General features: G+C 38.7%; 1 protein-coding gene across 1 annotated transcript in view; it reads right to left on the bottom strand.

Moving 5' to 3' along the window:
* LOC124594791 (ubiquitin conjugation factor E4 B) overlaps positions 1 to 19646 on the bottom strand; it is a 286207-nt gene that overhangs the window by 181947 nt on the left and 84614 nt on the right. Inside the window, exon 8 of the mRNA XM_047133209.1 lies at positions 5361 to 5522. Within this exon, the coding sequence (XP_046989165.1) occupies positions 5361 to 5522 (162 nt within the window). The remainder of the gene's footprint in view (positions 1 to 5360; positions 5523 to 19646) is intronic.

The raw sequence follows: 19646 nt of genomic DNA on the forward strand, positions 1-19646 counted from the left end.
AAGTAAGCTGGTCTGGACTGCCGGAGTTGGTCATGTGTGAGTGAGACGTGTGCTTTCTCGGGTGTAAGAATGGTGTGCAGTTCTCTGTTTCACTTTTGCTCATGAAGGGTGTGGCTGAAAGCTTTGTGTAAGTGTCTTAATAGCGCCTGTCTGCAACTTAACGTGCCTTCTTCATGGTAAGTAGTAGCCCATCTTTTCCTACATTGTTGATATTTCTACCTGGAGTTTCCAGTGTTTAAATAAAATGGATTGTGATTTGATAATCTGTGGTGACATAAACATTGATTTCCTCAAAACAGTAGAAGCAGAGAGGTCCTTTAGTACTTGTTACAACTTGCAGTTTAATGGCTGAAGGAAATGCGGCTGCCTGTATAACAGACACTTGTGAAATACCTTTAGATCAGTTGCTAGTCAAGGGGAGTTTACACAGCACTTCATTAAAAATGAAGCTTGAAAATGAAAGGCAGTATTGTAAACGTCCTTAGCAATCACACATAGAAGCTATAGGCAGGAGAACATGAAATATTTCAACAGCTTGCTAAACAAAGAAAAATGGTCACTAGTTTACAAAATTAATGATAATACAGCGGAGATAATGAGTTACAGACAGGTACAACAAAAAGACTGTCAACAAATAAGCTTTCGGCCAGAAACGCCTTCATTGGAAATACACACACACACACACACACACACACACACACACACGGACCATAGCCTCAGCAGCCAGAGACTGTGATGGTGCGCATGTGTGCATGCGTGTGTGTGTGCATGCGCGCGCGTGTGTGTGTGTGTGTGTGTAGTCTATTCTGATTGAAAGCCTTTTTGGCCGAAAGCTTACTTGCTGACAGTCATTTTGTTGTGCCTGTCTGCGACTCAGCATCTCAGCTATATGGTGAGTAGCAACTATCCTTTTCATAATATTGTCATTATTCCATCATGGATTTCAACACCTTCATTGACACACTAACCCATTTCTTTCAAACTGCACTTCCACAAAAAGCTGTAAAAGAGACTAGTTTGAATAATATTTAACACGGAAAATTTTTCACCTGCATTACATGTATATTATAAAAATACACAGAAAAGTAACAACTGCAGCGAAAATAACGCACAATGGTGAATTTATTTATAATTTAGCTAATAAAGCAAAGGCTATGTGGAGTGTTATATAAAAAAAAAAGAATCTGTTGACAACAGAGCATCATGCAGAAATATCACTCAATTACAAGAAACTCAAAAAGTAACAAACCCCTTAAAAGTAGCCATCATATTTAACAATTTTTTCACAGGTGTTGCCGATATGATAAAGTCAACCTCAAATACGAACACTCAAAACAATGAATCTAAAATAAGTGAACATAGACGGTCAATGTACTCAGCTCCATCTCACAACATGAAGTAGCAAAAGCAATAAAAGGACTAAAAACTTCCAACTCTGCAGGCATTGATGGTATCCCTGCAACGATCTTAAAGAAGAGAGAACTGAACCAAACCTAACTGCTCACTTCAGGCGAGCACTTTAAATGAGATACTGAACACATCTAAGGCTGTTCCAGTGTATGTGTGAATTACTAAGGGACCAAGCTGCTGAAGTCATCGGTCCCTACACTATATTCCAGTACTTAAAAGGTGAGGGAGATAATGTCAACAACTACAGACCGACTACAATTTCTTCTTGCATTTAAAAAATATCATGAAAATTTATGTATGGCGAACTTATGGAATTTATACATAAAAATAGTATCCTACGTAATGAACAACACATATTCAGAAATAAGAGATCAACAACTGCCATTTGTGAGTGCAATCAACTTCATATGAAGGCTCATGGACAAGAAACAGGAATCCTACTGAAAGCATTTGACTCTGTGGATCATAAGACTCTGCTGTCAAAGCTTGAAAAACATGATATTTGAAATCTATCCAGCAACTCATTCATTTTCTTCTGTGCAATTGTAAGCAAGCAGTGGGCATCAAGTACAGAAATGTCAACCTGAAAACTACCTCTGAACATTTGTCAGACCATAAATCACTGAAACATGGTGTAATCCAAGAATCAGTAATGTGACCTCTTCTGTTTCTTCTGTGCATAAACGATCTAATCTTAAACATGGATGCACGTAAGACAGTCATATTTTCAGATGATACCACAATTTTACTAACAGGGGAAAGTAAGGAAGAATTTCAGCAATCAGAAAACAGTGCAGGGCACAGAATAATCACCTTGTAAAAAAAAAGTTAAAAATCTATTACAATAGAATTCCACAATGCTCCAAGCAAGCATAAGTTTATCCCATTTGTCTCCATCAAGTGAACCAGTTGACAACACCATGGACGTAGGACTATGACTGCAAAGCAATGTAAAATGGAATAAAAATACTGACTGTCTTAATGTAAAATTTAGCAAGACATGTTACCTCCTTTGCTCACTAAAATCCTGCTGTAGTGAGAAAACAGTAACAAATGCATAATACGCCTACTTCCATTCTACCCTTAAATATGCAGTCACTTTCTGGGGAAACACTAAAGCAGGTATCAGGACTTTTAATCTGCAAAAAGGGACATTAGAGTAATGTTTGGATGCAAACCTAGAGACTCGTAAACTTTTATTCAACATCTCCGGTATTCCTTCTTTGCCATGTATCTACATTACGGAAACCCTTATATTCTTTAAAATAAATGTGATAGGTAAGGACTGCAGACTGCAAAAGAAGTGTGACACTCATGATCGCAGTGCTACACAAAACAAAAATTTACATATTACCCAAATTAAAGCATTTCTTTGCCAAAATTGAGCTTTTAATAGACTTCCTGAAAACATAAAAAACAATTGCAGATGTCAAATCCTTTGGAAAATCTTTAAAGTCATATTTATATACTGAAGAGCCAAAGACACAGGTACACTTGCCTAATATCGTCTACAGCCCCCATGAGCTGGCAGAAGTGCTGCTGGCAACACAACATGGCATGGATTCAACAAATGTCTGAAGTAGTGCTGGAGGGAATTGGCACCATGAATCCCGCAGGGCTGTCCATAAATCCATAAGAGTACAAGGGAGTGGAGATCTCTTCTGAACAGAATGTTGCAAAGCATCCCACATATGCTCAATAATGTTCATGTCTGGGGAGTTTGGTGGCCAGTGGAATTGTTTAAACTTAGAAGAGTTTTCCTGGAGCTACTATGTAGCAATGCTGAATGTGTGGTGTGTCGCATTGTCCTGCTGGAATTGCCCAAGTCTGTCAGAATGCACAATGGACATGAATGGATGCAGGTGATCAGACAGGATGCTTACATACAAGCCACCTGCCACAGCCGTATTTAGATATATGAGGGCTCTCCTAACACTACAACTGCACATGCTCCACACCATTAAAGAGCCCCCACCAGCTTGAACAGTCCCCTGCTGACATGCAGTTTCCATGGATTATGAGGTTGTCTCCATAACCAAACACATCCATCCACTACATTCAATTTGAAGTGGGACTTGTCTGACCAGACAACGTTTCCAGTCATCAACAGTCCAATGTCAGTGTTGACGGGCCAAGGCGAGGCGTAAAGCTTTGTGTTGTGCAGTCATCAAGGGTACATGAGTGGGGCTTTGGCTCCAAAGGCCCATTTCGATTATGTTTCATTGAATGGTGCACACACTTGACACTTGCTGATGGTCCAGCACTGAAACCTGTAGCAATGTGTGGAAGGACTGAACTTCTGTCACATTGAACGATTCTCTTCTGTCATCATTGGTCCCATTCTTGCATGACCTTTTTCCGGCTGCAGCGATGTCGAAGATTTGATGTTTTACCTGATTCCTGATATTCACAGTACACTTGTGAAATGGTTGTAAGAGAAAATCCCCACTTCATCACTACCTCAGAGTTGCTGTGTCCCATTGCTCGTGTTCTGAGTATAACAACATGTTCAATCTTGATAATATGCCACTGTAGCAGCAGTAACCAATCTAAAAACTGCACCAGACATTTGTTGTCCTATGTAGGTGTTGCCAAGTGCAGTGCTGTATTCTGCCTGTTTACATATATCTGTATTTTAATATGCACACATATACCAGTTTCTTTGGGACTTCAGTGTAGCATCACTGCTTTTACTCAAGTAAAAAGTGCTATATAAATATGTAATAAATGAATACTTATAAACTGACTTGTTCCTTGTCTTATGCATAATATGCTTTATAGATGACAGGATCAATACAATACAGTAGAACTAACAAGATATTGATTATAATACTGTAGAAGACAAGGTAAGTGCAGACTCCCATAGTGGTTGATTTGATGGACAGTCATTTTCAAATTTTATGGTATGTACAATTTGTTCTTTTAGATTTATCAAGATCTTACACTGCATTTCTTGTACATATACCGGCCAACTGCCATAAAATCCACACATTACCTATCATTATTATAGACACTTCGAATTACTTTGTTCAAAAATTAAATTTCCTAACATGCCAGAATCCTTATTGTGATGTCACCGCCAGACACCACACTTGCTAGGTGGTAGCTTTAAATCGGCCGCGGTCCATTAGTACATGTCGGACCCGCGTGTCGCCACTGTCAGTGATCTCAGATCGAGCGCCACCACACGGCAGGTCTCGAGAGACTTACTAGCACTCGCCCCAGTTGTACGGACGACTTTGCTAGCGACTACACGGACAAAGACTCTCTCATTTGCCGAGAATATAGATAGCATAGCCTTCAGCTAAGTCAATGGCTACGACCTAGCAAGGCGCCATTAACAGTATATTGCATGTATCTAAAGAGTCTAACTTTTATCGCCAAGAGCGATGTACACCAATGATGGATTAAAGTTAAGTATTCCAGCAGCTATGTACTTTTCTTTATAGCATTCATTACGTATCCTGTTTCAGACCTCACGCCATCCTGCGTGAGCTTATAGCGTGCAAATCGGCCTCCTCTAGCAATATAACACTTATTATGAATAAAATGAACTAGAGAAGAAAGAAAATAGTGAGAGGACTATGCAGCTTTCTGATCTACCATTTTCCTCACAAAACCCGAGAAACAAATCTACAGAAGAAAAGACTTGCAAAAGTGACATGTCAACATACTCTTATCTTGGTTAAAATACGTGTAATGTTTCATGTCACAGTTTCTGCCAATCGTGAGTAGAATTCTTTTTAACTGAACAAGTCCTGCTTTTCATAATTTAGATCTGCTAGTGTGTTTGGCATTTAATTATGTAACATGAAAAACATATTCAAGTAAAAAAATAAAATAAAATACAATAAAAAAAAGCACAAATAACCCCAGACAATATTAAATGAAAACTTTTTCCCAGGAATCATTTGATAAATCTTCTGATTTATAGTATTTTAAATACTCACCTGTTGTGTGAGTAATCTGCATATTGGGCGCACATTTCCAGATGGACCACATCTTATTTCCAATAAATCACTCAAGGCCTGGATTGGTTGCCTGTGCCCATTTCCAACTATTGAAGAGGCTTTCATTGTTATGAAAAGCCCTTGAAGAATGGATCCAAATATCTGTGTCATGAAAGAGACAATATTTTATCACATAGTACAAAAACTGCCAAAAGTCCGCCTGGAACATGTAATTACAAACACAGGCTAGAAAGGCTAACTACATGTAGTTACATGATATGATTTTCAACTACAGGTTTCTCTTTCAAGAAAAATTCTGTTCAAAAACCTGTTGCAGTTTGGTGTAATTTATTAGCATTTTATTTTAATGTTTCTTGCAATTTCTTTTTTGTATGTATAAAGTGGATGACATACAAACAATGACTCTAATTATTTTCTCTGTTGAAGATTTGACATATACGCTCCATATTCCTGGCTATGATACAGAAGCATTTAAAGAATAAGAGGAATATGGAATGGCAATATTATTATGGAATGGACTCATGGAGAGCATGATGACTGTATATAAGAAGTTGAAAGGGCATTAAAATAAGTAAAATGAGTACAATAATCTGAAACAAAATCTACAATCAACCTTCCAGTTCTGGCTGCTATGAATACTGCCAATGATTTAACTAACAGTCATACACCGCAGTGACTAAAATTCACAAGACACCAGATGGTATTACACAAGATGTTCCAAAGAGGACTTTGGACTATATGACTGGGCTGATAACTATGTGCTTCAAGTACAACTTAACCCCAAACACAGAGGAACTTTTAAATCAAGAGCTTGAGACAGAGAAATCCCCCACAACTTGATTTTTATAACTTGAGTACTGATAGGTGCAGCTCTACCAGCCATCAAAACAGTATTGTTGGCTGTTCTACAAATTAATATAGCCTTGTTGTGACTGAAGCACATTTACATATCTTGAGAGTAAACACTTTTCTGATATTTTGATGGAATTTACAGAAGAGAGATAGGATGGCTTTACAAAATAGCATAGGAGAGAGAATGAACTAGATTTCACCAGCACCAGACTATTATGAGAGTTTTCATAAGCTACCTCTCAAAAATAATCAGACTGGAAGGAGGAGGGTACATGATGGCCACGAGGTAACCAATCAAATGACTATAATCATTCATGATGGATGAAACTCGTTGTGAAAGGAGAAATTGGCCCTTAGCCGCAGTATTTATAGCAGTTGCGGTCATTGAGAAATTTGGTGAAGTACTCATTCTCCGAAACAATCAAGTGGCTATGAAACTGAAGGAGATCTCAAGAGTTTGGATAAGGACAGAATAGAATGGTTTGGTCAGAAAACCTTACTGGATGGCCAGTTTGTTTGAGAACATAAGAGCAAGTAGATTAAATTTCTATATGACTGTTGTTCCGTCGAAGAAACTGTGCTTCAAGACTAGCAGTAATTAATGTAATCAAGCATTCTTGCAGTTAACATGCTAATGCTTGCAACAGTGATAAAGCACTACAGAAAGGATGCCACAGGTGTGAGGCCGTTTTTCATTTCTATTCCTTTGAATTACTGACTTTATGCTCTGTGAGATACAAGAGCCCCAGACCTGCTGAAAGGTGTTCCAGTAGAAGAGAAAGCAGTAAGTACAAATGCAGGGGGCAGAATGTGCCACAATGGGTGTCATACATGATAAGAAGTATACATTTTTGTAGGACACAAGGGCGCATGTGTCGGTGGCCTCGAGAGGTTTAGTGGGTAAGAAGCAATTTGACCCACCACATTATAATTTGCGTGGGACAGGGGATAATGATGTATGGCCACTGGGGCTGGTAATGGGGTATTTTTAATTAGAGACAATCAAGTTTATGTTGTGTGTGGAAGTGGTGTCTCATGTAAGTGAGGAACCAGGACAATCCTAGGGTTAGACTTTCTGCATCAATATCACATCATAACTGATCTTTGATGCTTTGAGGTGGAACTTAGTGCGAGGACATTCTGACTTGGAGAAGCTGTCATCAATGCTGATCTGTCGTGAGGAGTATCTGTTGTACAAGGTAATCCAGTTAAGCTGTGAACAATGACATTAAGGCTTAATGCTTGATTGTGTGTTGAGTGGTACTTGGGATGTTGCTGTGAGCGAATGTGATGCCTGACTTACCAGTTGATATGCTGTACATACTGGAACTGCTGGAGGATAGTGAAGTATTAGAAGCAGTAAGTTGTTTAGTGAGATGAAGTATTGTACACGTAGAGGAAAGGGATGGAGGCAATGTGGATAATTTTGGTGTCGAGGAGGTTTAAGCTGTTAAAGGGAACATTAGTGGCAATGTTAGAAACTGCGGAAGAGAAATATTGTTCCACAGAGGGTGTAGGCTACAGAAGAGCACAGGATGCCATTAAGATTACATTGCGTGAGAAAGTGAGGCTTGTAAGGGGAACAGAGAGGAAACAGGTGGAAGAACTGTTGCTAGAGATTCAAGTCTCGTTCTTGCCAAAAGGGCTCTTGCCTGCAGTTCCCTTAAGCCAACACAGGATTCTGATGAGGAATGAATCATCAGTGTACTGGAGGCTGTACAGAATACCATTGTCTCTGCAGCCAATTTTGGAGGAGTTTATCAATTAACAGTTGACCAGCGTCATAGAAGAAGGAGAGAGTATTGCAGGAATTGTAATTATACTGCAGAAGTCTTCAGACAGATTGAGGAGATATCGATTCTACTGCGACTACCCCCACCTGAACAGTAAGAATTCGACAGATGCTTACCACATTCCAAACATCACGAAAACAACTGATAATATGGAGCATTTACCGGTATCTCTTGATGATAGACTTGAAGAGTGGGTACCAGCAATTAGAGGTGGGTCCACAGGATAGAGCAAAGATTGCATTTTCAGTATCTTGGTGAAATTAACAGTACAAAACTATGCCATTTGGTTTAAAGAATGCGCCAGCTACATTCCAGCGTTTGTTGGATAAAGTGTTGAAAGACTGAAGATTCATCACTGTTTAGTGTACCTGGATGACATAATCGTCTTTTCAAGAGATTTGCAGGAACATAGGCAAAGACTGAGGAGAGCATTCAGCAGGTGCAAGTATCTCATCTAACAATGATTACTGAAAAAGTCACTTCACGTTAGAAGAAATAAATTACTTAGGTCATGTAATTAGTGAGGTTGGTGTGAGGAATGATACGAGATTGATACAGGCAGTGCAGGATTTTTCCAGTACCAGGAATGAGCAAAGAGTTACAGTCTTTACTGGGTCTTGGAAATTATTATTGAAAACTTGCGAGGTGTTTTGCGAATAGACCAAGGCTGCTTGCACAAATACTAAAGGAAGATATTAAATTTGTGTCATCTGAGGAGTGTCATAAATCATTTATTGAGTTAAAGTGTTTCTTACATTGAGTTCAGTGTCGGTGTCTCCAGATCTTCAGAAGAAATTTGTGTTATCATCTGACGTGTCAAACTGTGCACTCGAGTTCGTTCTGAGCCAGGAGGTCAATGGAGAGCAGTATCCTATTGCTTTTGCTTCGAGATAATTGAATGAACTTGAGAAGAAATATTCTACCACAAAGAGAGAGATGCTTAGCCTGGTGTACAAAGTAACATACTTCTGGTGTTACCTGTATGGGAAGAAAGTTAAAGTAGTGATTGATCATGCTGCTTTGAAGTGGTTATTAAGTTTGAAGGACCCATCTAGTAGACTGAGGAGTTTGGCATTAAACCTCAGCGAATTTGAGTGCAAAGTAATCTACAAACCAGGGAGGACAATATGGAAATGAGGACACGCTAAGCAGGAAGGTAGTGGTGCTACAAGCACTAGGTCAGGACACTGCTGAGTGGCATGCAGCACAGAGTGCTGTGAGGAGTGTAAGTAGTACAGTTAGCAGCAGCAGTCCACCAAGTGTGACAGGTTGTTATGTAATGCAATGAGATCAGGACCACAAGTGGTTATACCAACGAAGTTAAAGAAAGAAGTGCTGAGCTAAAAGCGTGATCATGTTTTATCTGGCCATGGGGGATGCAGAGTGCTGAATGACAGGGTGGCAGAGAAGTACTGCTGGAGAGGAAGGAAAAGTGATGTTAATAAGTACAGCAGAAACTGTGTACAGCATGTGGATTTGAGACAGGAGCAAATACTATTGCAGAGATTGCCAGATGCAGTGGAACTGTTTAGTGTTACTAAGGTGGATGTATTAGGACCATTCTATGGAAGGTCAGCAAGGAATCATTTTGTGCTAACTATAATACGCCATTTTTCTCATTGCATAAAGATGGTGCCTATGCTGGACCAAGAGGCAGTCTCAGTCGCACAACTGCTGGTGAGTAGATGGACGTTAAGTTCGGAGGCCGGAGACAATAATTATGGATAACGGGACGATTTTCTTATCTGACCTGATGAAGATGATGTGTCAGTTGTTGAAAGTGAAGAAATTAAGAACTAGTCCATTTCATCATCAATCTAATGGAAGGGCAGAGAAGGTTCATTGGACGACTGGGAGGATACTTAGTTATTGCATGAACTCTCACCATACGGGCTGGGACATATATATAACTTTTGCGGTGAGTGCAAATAATTTAAAGGTACACACCAGGACTGTGTTGCCACCATTCGAGGTGGTGTATGGCAAGAAGATGCCACCATTCAATGAGATTAAGCATAAAGGATCAGGAAATGAGAATCAGCCTGAAAATTTGTGAAAACAGTGAGATGTGTTGAAGGTCCAACAAGCAAACACCAAGGCATTGGAAAGGCAACAGGAGGCAGTAAAGTGTAGGGGAACTTGCCCTCAATGCAAGGTGAGTGCTATCCAGTTCTTATACTCTGAAACGGAAGGTAAGTTTGTGACACAGTACCAAGTGACTGGAACCATGTCACCTGTGAATGTGAAGCTACATCTGCCAAAGAGATTGATGACTGTACATGTCGGATGTTTATAACCATTCATGGGAGTGCCAGAAGCAATCACATGGGTAATATTAGGGGACCCAGGAAGAGAGGGGAAGTACGAAGTGGGACAATAAGCAAAAAGAGAAGGAACTCCACATACCTCATATACTGTATCGTTAAGATTGAGGAAGTAGTCATCATATTTTGTTTTTTATTGTGATTCTTGTGGTTTTGGTTATTTTCTTTTGTGTGTTGTGTATATTATTGAAGTAATTTCGAGTAGGATTATATGTATCTCTTAGAATAAAGATTATCTTTTGTTATTGGTGAGAAGTGCTGTTCAGAGATAGCAGGCTTCTGGAGAGAGGCGAGGTGACAACAGTCGCTGTCCTCAGAGTGCAGTTCAGAAAAGGTGAGGGAAGAAGAATGCTTTTTGGCAGTGGTTTATCTCTTCGGCTGGAGCAGAGTGGGAGTGCAGCAAAATCATCACCTGGATGGAGGAGTTTTGTTTTCCAGGCAGCAGTATGTGGTATTATCTAGACAAAAACGGCTATTATGTTTGGTATTCAATGTATAGGAACAACAGAATGAGATAAGGAGGCTGGAATAGGTCCTTTTAGGTTTGCAGCAATTAGCAAGTAGTAATGGCGTATTGAGGGAAGTATCTGAAGAACCCAAGAAAATGCTTGTGGCATATGTGCAACTGAAGGAACAGATGCAGGAAGTAGTAGAAGTAGTGCCGCATGAGTCATGAAGGATAAAAAGGGAATTGACAGATGTTGGAGGCAGGATACTCAAGATCATGTTTGGGACAGTGGATGCAAACGACATTTGGGACAGTGGATGCAAACGACTTTAAGTGAGCTGATCACGGTGTCAGAGGCCACAAGAAAATTTGCAGAAGGGAACAGAGTGGCTGTTGAGTGGCATTCCACATGGACTGGGGGTTTGGAAAGTAGCATGCTGAACACCACATGCATGCTTCGATAGCTCACTAGAAAAGATAATGGATTTTGCCAAGACATCAGTTAGCACTCTGAACTGGGATTTAGAAACAGTTGAAACAGGGATGCAAAGTATAAAGGGCTTCAATAACACTGACGAGACTGTTGAAGTCATTACAAGATAGTATCTGGAGTTGTTGAATGCAGTTTGCTGTTCATCAGTCACTCCATGGGCAACTGAGTCCGGTCTTATTGTCACCTGAGCAATATCTGAAGGGGCTGAGAAAGGTGCAGAGATAATTATCATCATAACAACAACTAGTAGCAGAGCCCATCAGCCAGAACCTGTCTTCCTACTACCATGGCACAATTGTGGATGTAAAAATGGATAGTGTATGGTTGTACGTGTCAGCGAGGGTAATGGTGACGGAAGATGGGGATCGGTATGTGGTAGTGAAACATGGTGTATACGTGGACAAGGAAAAAAATTCCCGGATTTTTCCCGTATTTCCCGGTTAAAAATACACTTTATCCCGGGTGAAAACACACTTCTTTCCGTATTAAGTGACAGTATAACTCTTCCTCGGCACATTAAAACTCATCAATCCTTTGAATGTTTGTGGTTTTATATACCGAAGTAGAATTTCCCGGCACTTTAGAAAACAGAACTCGGCACTTTAGAAAACGAAACTCAGGGAGGGAAAAAATTTTTTTGTAAGACCTTTGCTGTGCAGCAACATATTGTGGTGTTACCTTTTATTATCTTCTCCTCATTAGCTATTGAAACAACCTCGCTTTGTTATGTAATTTTAATTTTCACCCAAAGGCACATTCAACACATCGCCGAAAAATACACGTCTTTCGTATCAAGACAAGAGAGAGAGAGTCATCAATTAGTTCTTAAAAACAAAAACCTACGCAAAAGTAAAAAAGAACAAAATTATTTATAAAATCGGTCGCTGGCGCAGCGCTCTTCTGCGTGAGCGATCGTAAATTATAACTTTGTATTGGCGGAGGCGCGGAAGTCAAAGTACCATTACAATGCCTCCTCTACTGACACGCTCCGCAAGCGAGTGTGGCAGTATAGAAAATTTACATAGATACATATATATATGAGAAAATAAGAAATTTACATATTACAAAAAATATTTCTGAGCACAATGCTCTTTGCATATCAGTCTTTGTATACAGTCTGTTTGGTGCGTATCTTCTTTAGGAGTCGTAACATTAATGTCTTTGAATTGCAGCGTATTATCGTTGCTTAGCACAGCGTTTGAATTCAGTTCACATGATTCGTGTTTACAATGGAATTAATTCGAACAATAAATGTTTCTATTATATTGCTCCAATGTCTTTAAACGTAGTATCGGATTCTGAGTGTGTGTGTACTGCCTGGATCTCTTGCGTGTGACTTGAAGAAAATCCAAAGTTTGTTCAATGTGTCAACACGAAATTGTGATCTCCAGCAGTCAAATTTTGGTGGCGTCTACCGGGGTATAAATAGTCATGAGGGCACAGGAAACACCTCACTGCCTACGACAGGTGATGAGCCTGTCTTTTACACCAACCTGAAGACCTGCCGGCTTCCACAACACCACACACTTCAAAGCATATTGACACTACGTAAATATTGCTTGACCAGTGTTCCATCACGTTGGTTTCTTCTTTGCATTTTCAGTTCCATTTATATGAATCATTTGCTATATGCACAAGTCCTTTGCAGCTCATTAACATCTCCTTAAAATACATTTCTTGATATAGTAAGTACATAAATATACAAATATTTACAATTAATCATTACATGAGATAGTTACATTGTTGTCATATAGTACATATACAGAATTAAATGAAAACTATAGTAAATTTTTACGTTACATTCAATCTCATTGTGCTGACATGTGAATTACATTACATTCAGATTGAAATATACATTTTATTTATTTTATTTGTTAGCTCATTCTTTTTTTCTTTTCTTTCCTTTTTTTGTTCCTTTCCCTTTCGTTACACTTGCAACATTTGAAGATAATTGTGGCAACTCACTAGAATATTCAACTTAAAATTCATCTCGCCTCCTGGAATAAAATTTACACATATTTCAAGCTTCAAGACAGCCCTCTGTAGGAGGATAGGTTCATGGGATGGTTGCTAACTACTTCATAAATACTAGTAAAGTCATCTCCTACAGTGGACTACACAAAATAAAATATGATAAATAAAATACATGTTAACTTGATATAATGTAAAAGTTCCTATAACTAATACCGTTTCTAAGTGTGGTGTCCCCACTATTGCTGTTTCTAAGAGTGGTACCCCTCTATTACCATTTCTAAGAGCGGTGCCCCTCTAAATATCTTAGGATCCTACAAGTACGTACATCAGTGTGGTAATAACACTTGGTTTAAGAATCATGAAAGAAGGTTGTATACATGGAAGAACCCTGGAGATACTAAAAGGTATCAGATAGATTATATAATGGTAAGACAGAGATTTAGGAACCAGGTTTTAAATTGTAAGACATTTCCAGGGGCAGATGTGGACTCTGACCACAATCTATTGGTTATGACCTGTAGATTGAAACTGAAGAAACTGCAAAAAGGTGGGAATTTAAGGAGATGGGACCTGGATAAACTAAAAGAACCAGAGGTTGTACAGAGATTCAGGGAGAGCATAAGGGAGCAATTGACAGGAATGGGGGAAATAAATACAGTAGAAGAAGAATGGGTAGCTTTGAGGGATGAAGTAGTGAAGGCAGCAGAGGATCAAGTAGGTAAAAAGACGAGGGCTAGTAGAAATCCTTGGGTAACAGAAGAAATATTGAATTTAATTGATGAAAGGAGAAAATATAAAAATGCAGTAAGTGAAACAGGCAAAAAGGAATACAAACGTCTCAAAAATGAGATCGACAGGAAGTGCAAAATGGCTAAGCAGGGATGGCTAGAGGACAAATGTAAGGATGTAGAGGCCTATCTCACTGGGGGTAAGATAGATACCGCCTACAGGAAAATTAAAGAGACCTTTGGAGATAAGAGAACCACTTGTATGAATATCAAGAGCTCAGATGGAAACCCAGTTCTAAGCAAAGAAGGGAAAGCAGAAAGGTGGAAGGAGTATACAGAGGGTCAATACAAGGGCGATGTACTTGAGGACAATATTATGGAAATGGAAGAGGATGTAGATGAAGATGAAATGGGAGATATGATACTGCGTGAAGAGTTTGACAGAGCACTGAAAGACCTGAGTCGAAACAAGGCCCCCGGAGTAGACAATATTCCATTGGAACTACTGACGGCCTTGGGAGAGCCAGTCCTGACAAAACTCTACCATCTGGTGAGCAAGATGTATGAAACAGGCGAAATACCCTCAGACTTCAAGAAGAATATAATAATTCCAATCCCAAAGAAAGCAGGTGTTGACAGATGTGAAAATTACCGAACTATCAGCTTAATAAGTCACAGCTGCAAAATACTAACACGAATTCTTTACAGACGAATGGAAAAACTAGTAGAAGCCAACCTCGGGGAAGATCAGTTTGGATTCCGTAGAAACACTGGAACACGTGAGGCAATACTGACCTTACGACTTATCTTAGAAGAAAGATTAAGAAAAGGCAAACCTACGTTTCTAGCATTTGTAGACTTAGAGAAAGCTTTTGACAATGTTGACTGGAATACTCTCTTTCAAATTCTAAAGGTGGCAGGGGTAAAATACAGGGAGCGAAAGGCTATTTACAATTTGTACAGAAACCAGATGGCAGTTATAAGAGTCGAGGGACATGAAAGGGAAGCAGTGGTTGGGAAGGGAGTAAGACAGGGTTGTAGCCTCTCCCCGATGTTGTTCAATCTGTATATTGAGCAAGCAGTAAAGGAAACAAAAGAAAAATTCGGAGTAGGTATTAAAATTCATGGAGAAGAAATAAAAACTTTGAGGTTCGCCGATGACATTGTAATTCTGTCAGAGACAGCAAAGGACTTGGAAGAGCAGTTGAATGGAATGGACAGTGTCTTGAAAGGAGGATATAAGATGAACATCAACAAAAGCAAAACAAGGATAATGGAATGTAGTCTAATTAAGTTGGGTGATGCTGAGGGAATTAGATTAGGAAATGAGGCACTTAAAGTAGTAAAGGAGTTTTGCTATTTGGGGAGCAAAATAACTGATGATGGTCGAAGTAGAGAGGATATAAAATGTAGGCTGGCAATGGCAAGGAAAGCGTTTCTGAAGAAGAGAAATTTGTTAACATCCAGTATTGATTTAAGTGTCAGGAAGTCATTTCTGAAAGTATTCGTATGGAGTGTAGCCATGTATGGAAGTGAAACATGGACGATAAATAGTTTGGACAAGAAGAGAATAGAAGCTTTCGAAATGTGGTGCTACAGAAGAATGCTGAAGATTAGATGGGTAGATCACATAACTAATGAGGAAGTATTGAATAGGATTGGCGAGAAGAGAAGTTTGTGGCACAACTTGACCAGAAGAAGGGATCGGTTGGTAGGACATGTTCTGAGGCATCAAGGGATCACCAATTTAGTATTGGAGGGCAGCGTGGAGGGTAAAAATCGTAGAGGGAGACCAAGAGATGAATACACTAAGCAGATTCAGAAGGATGTAGGTTGCAGTAGGTACTGGGAGATGAAAAAGCTTGCACAGGATAGAGTAGCATGGAGAGCTGCATCAAACCAGTCTCAGGACTGAAGACCACAACAACAACAACATATATATATAGTTCAAGTCAATCATGTTCCTATAAAGTTTGTGTAGTTCAGCTCCTTCCTTTCATGAGTATCAATCAATATAAATAAATGTTTTACTTAATAAATTAATAAATCTTCTTAGATAATTGCTGCTGTGTTCCATGCTGTATATCCATTCTGTATTTACCTTGTGGTACCTGTAAAATTCTATTCATAAATAAATGTGTGTGTGTATGTCTCTCCATACTGTCAGATAATCACGAATTATATAATGTCAAATATTTCATCAACATGTACAAATTTTTCTAAGGGAGGGATGAGAGTATGAGCCGCAACAGAGGACTGACGTTTTGTTTTCTCCTTATTCTCCTTTCTATTTAATGGCGCATTAGTTCAGTACAGTAGATGAGCTTTAATTATGTCATTAGATGACTGCTAAATATGTTCTCTTAAATAATTTTTCCAATCTGAAGTGTCAAGCCTACATAACTCCAAAAATTTCATTACAAGTTCCCATTAGATTAGTGTTAAAGTGTTATAGATTTAAATCTTCTGGTATATTTCCAACAGTGGCTGCTGTAAATAATTCTTTCCACATAAATCCATACTTTCACCTTTAGTTATAAGAATATATAAGACATCACATAAGTTATTATCTAAGGCATACCAATCTTTCAATAAATAATATTCTTTCCACTACTTTCATTCTGTATTCCATGAGTACATGTGATATAGCATTCAAATCTAGTTTCTCTCCTCTCAACATATTCTCAATTACTCATAACATTCTCACCTATCCATTATTCATTCTTCACAAAATAACATATACTTAATCCTCAACATTATATATATACGTCTGCTTGTGTCTGTATATGTGTGGGTGGATATGTGTGTGTGTGCGAGTGTATACCCGTCCTTTTTTCCTTTTTTCCCCCCTAAGGTAAGTCTTTCCGCTCCCGGGATTGGAATGACTCCTTACCCTCTCCCTTAAAACCCACATCCTTTCGTCTTTCCCTCTCCTTCCCTCTTTCCTGATGAGGCAACAGTTTGTTGCGAAAGCTTGAATTTTGTGTGTATGTTTGTGTTTGTTTGTGTGTCTGTCGACCTGCCAGCACTTTCATTTGGTAAGTCACATCATCTTTGATATATATATATATATATCTCTTATTCATCACCACTTACTTTTTACTTCAACAACAACAATAATAATAATAATAATAATACCCTTTTCTCATCTTATATTCCATTTACCTCTCTCCGTATTACTATTTGTCCGCTTATTAAACTAAAATTACATTTACTCATCTCATTCAGTCACTCACATCACTCATATAAACATTACTATTATCACATGCCTCCTAAAGAAAATAATTCTGTTCAGTTTTCTGCCTCCTCTAATGTGTATATGCCTCAATAGCAACTCCTCTTATAACGAAATATCTTATTAGCTATTGGATGGTTCACATTGCTTTCTAGACTTACCTGCATTCATTAGATTGTAAGTAACTGTATAACTTAAATGTAGGCTCATCATAACTGTATATCATATTAATTATCTTCTTTGTTTTACTGGTACTATTAAAATCTACATCCTGATATAATTCTTTTTCTATTTTCTTACTGTCATCATATCGGAGAAAACAAATCATCGGTTCCTTTGCGCTCTGCTCCCTATTGACCGTAACTCGAGCGCTTAGCTCGGTCGTCGTTCGTTTTCCGGCAAATTCGGTTGTTGCTGCGGGTTGGGTTCATTGCCCAACTCAATAATATTTACATTTCCGTCACGCGTCACATTGGGAGTTCCGTTAGGTACGAATTGAGGGTTGCTGTATTGCATGTGTCGTGGCGGTGGTCCATTGTGATTTCCCCATACATTATTTCGCCCATGACTGTAACTGGTATTGTCATTACTGTTATTCCTGCAATACATGTTTGGATATTGTTGGATGTTGTTTCTCTGAAAATATCCTGGATGGTATCTGTTATCCTCTCTTCTTTGATCTCTATAATTTCGGTTCCTTCTTCTGTTGTTGTTATTTTGAATATAACTGTTATTGTTCTGATTGTAATTACTGTTCGGATAACCATTATAGTAATAATTACTGTTTCCTTGCCAATGCTGCGAGTTGTTTCTCCTAATATTGAATGGATTTGTCCCAGTGTAGTGCGAATTGTTTCTTTGAGTGTTTTGTTGTGTCGGAGGCGGATTCCAATAGCCTCTGTCATTTCTGTTGTGCGTACGCGAGTTGCTTGGATGGATCGGATACAATTGATTGAAATTCCTGATCTCATCTCTGTAAACAACATCTATCTCATCAACATAACTGAAAAAATTCTTTATGTTGTCCTCGGACACTCCTATTAATTTATCATGGTAAGGAAATGGTAAGTGGCTTTTAAGTGTTCTAATTACGTCTGGTAAATCTGCTGGTTTTGTCCAATATAATATTTTGTCTAGGTAGCGTTCAAAGTATTGACGTAAAGTCTCTTTCTTCGGGTTGTAAATTTCTGGATTGTATACTTCTCGTTTTAAACTTTGCTGTTCTGTGATCGACCAGAATTCCTCAAGAAATGCTTGTTCAAACTGTTCAAATGTTAAACATCATCTTTTCATTGCTGCTCCCCACTTAGCTGCTCTTCCACGTAACAAATTTGTAACATATCGAATTTTATCGGCTTCTAACCAATGTCTCGGGAAAATACCATCAAAAGAGCGGATGAAAACAATCGGATGCACTTTGTCTTTCTCATCACATGAAAATGTCTGAAAGTATCCATGTCGTACTAATGTTTCATCAGCTACTCCCGATGATATTATGGGTCCTGCATTTTGTGTCAAACTGTGCATAGTATGTGGTGATGTCTGATAGTAAATTTGATCTTGTGGTAGCATTGAAAATGGTTCATTGGGATTTGTATCACTCATTGGTAATTCTATTTTCTGCTGTGTGCTGGGTCTAGCATTATTTGGATTCTCATTTATGTTTTGGTTGCCTGTTATGGGTTTTGGTATCACTGACGAACTTGGTATTACATTTTCTTTAAGTTTACGTACCTCTTTCTGAATATTATCTGTTTCTCCCTTTACTTGTTCCTTTGTCTTATCTAAAATGATCTGTGTCATTGTCTCAAACTTCTCATCTAAATAATCATCACATAATTTGCATTCATGTACAAGTTTTTCTGCTAGAGTTGTGTCACTCTTTAAAGATGCTACATCTGCTCTGTCTTCAAGCTTTTCTAACTTTTCTTGTAAGGATTTCTGCTCCAATGTTACATCATTTAATCTGTCTGAAAGGTCTGTAATCGTCAGGTCTAAGTGTTCTTGGTTTGTTTTTACGGAATTGTGTGACTGTCGTAATTCGTCAACTTGGGTACTGGTTTTCTGGTGAACAACCTCGCTTTGTAATGTAATTTTAATTTTCACCCAAAGGCACATTCAACACATCGCCGAAAAATACATGTCTTTCGTATCAAGACAAGAGAGAGAGAGTCATCAATTAGTTCTTAAAAACAAAAACCTACGCAAAAGTAAAAAAGACCAAAATTATTTATAAAATCGGTCGCTGGCGCAGCGCTCTTCTGCGTGCGCGATCGTAAATTATAACTTTGTATTGGCGGAGGCGCGGAAGTCAAAGTACCATTACAATATACGCTGCATATTTTCTTACTACGAAGGTATAAATTTTAATTCCACTAAACATCGCATGTTACTTTCCAGAACATTGAAATCGAGATT

This window comes from Schistocerca americana, chromosome 2 (genome assembly GCF_021461395.2).
Source record: "Schistocerca americana isolate TAMUIC-IGC-003095 chromosome 2, iqSchAmer2.1, whole genome shotgun sequence".
NCBI lineage: Eukaryota > Metazoa > Arthropoda > Insecta > Orthoptera > Acrididae > Schistocerca > Schistocerca americana.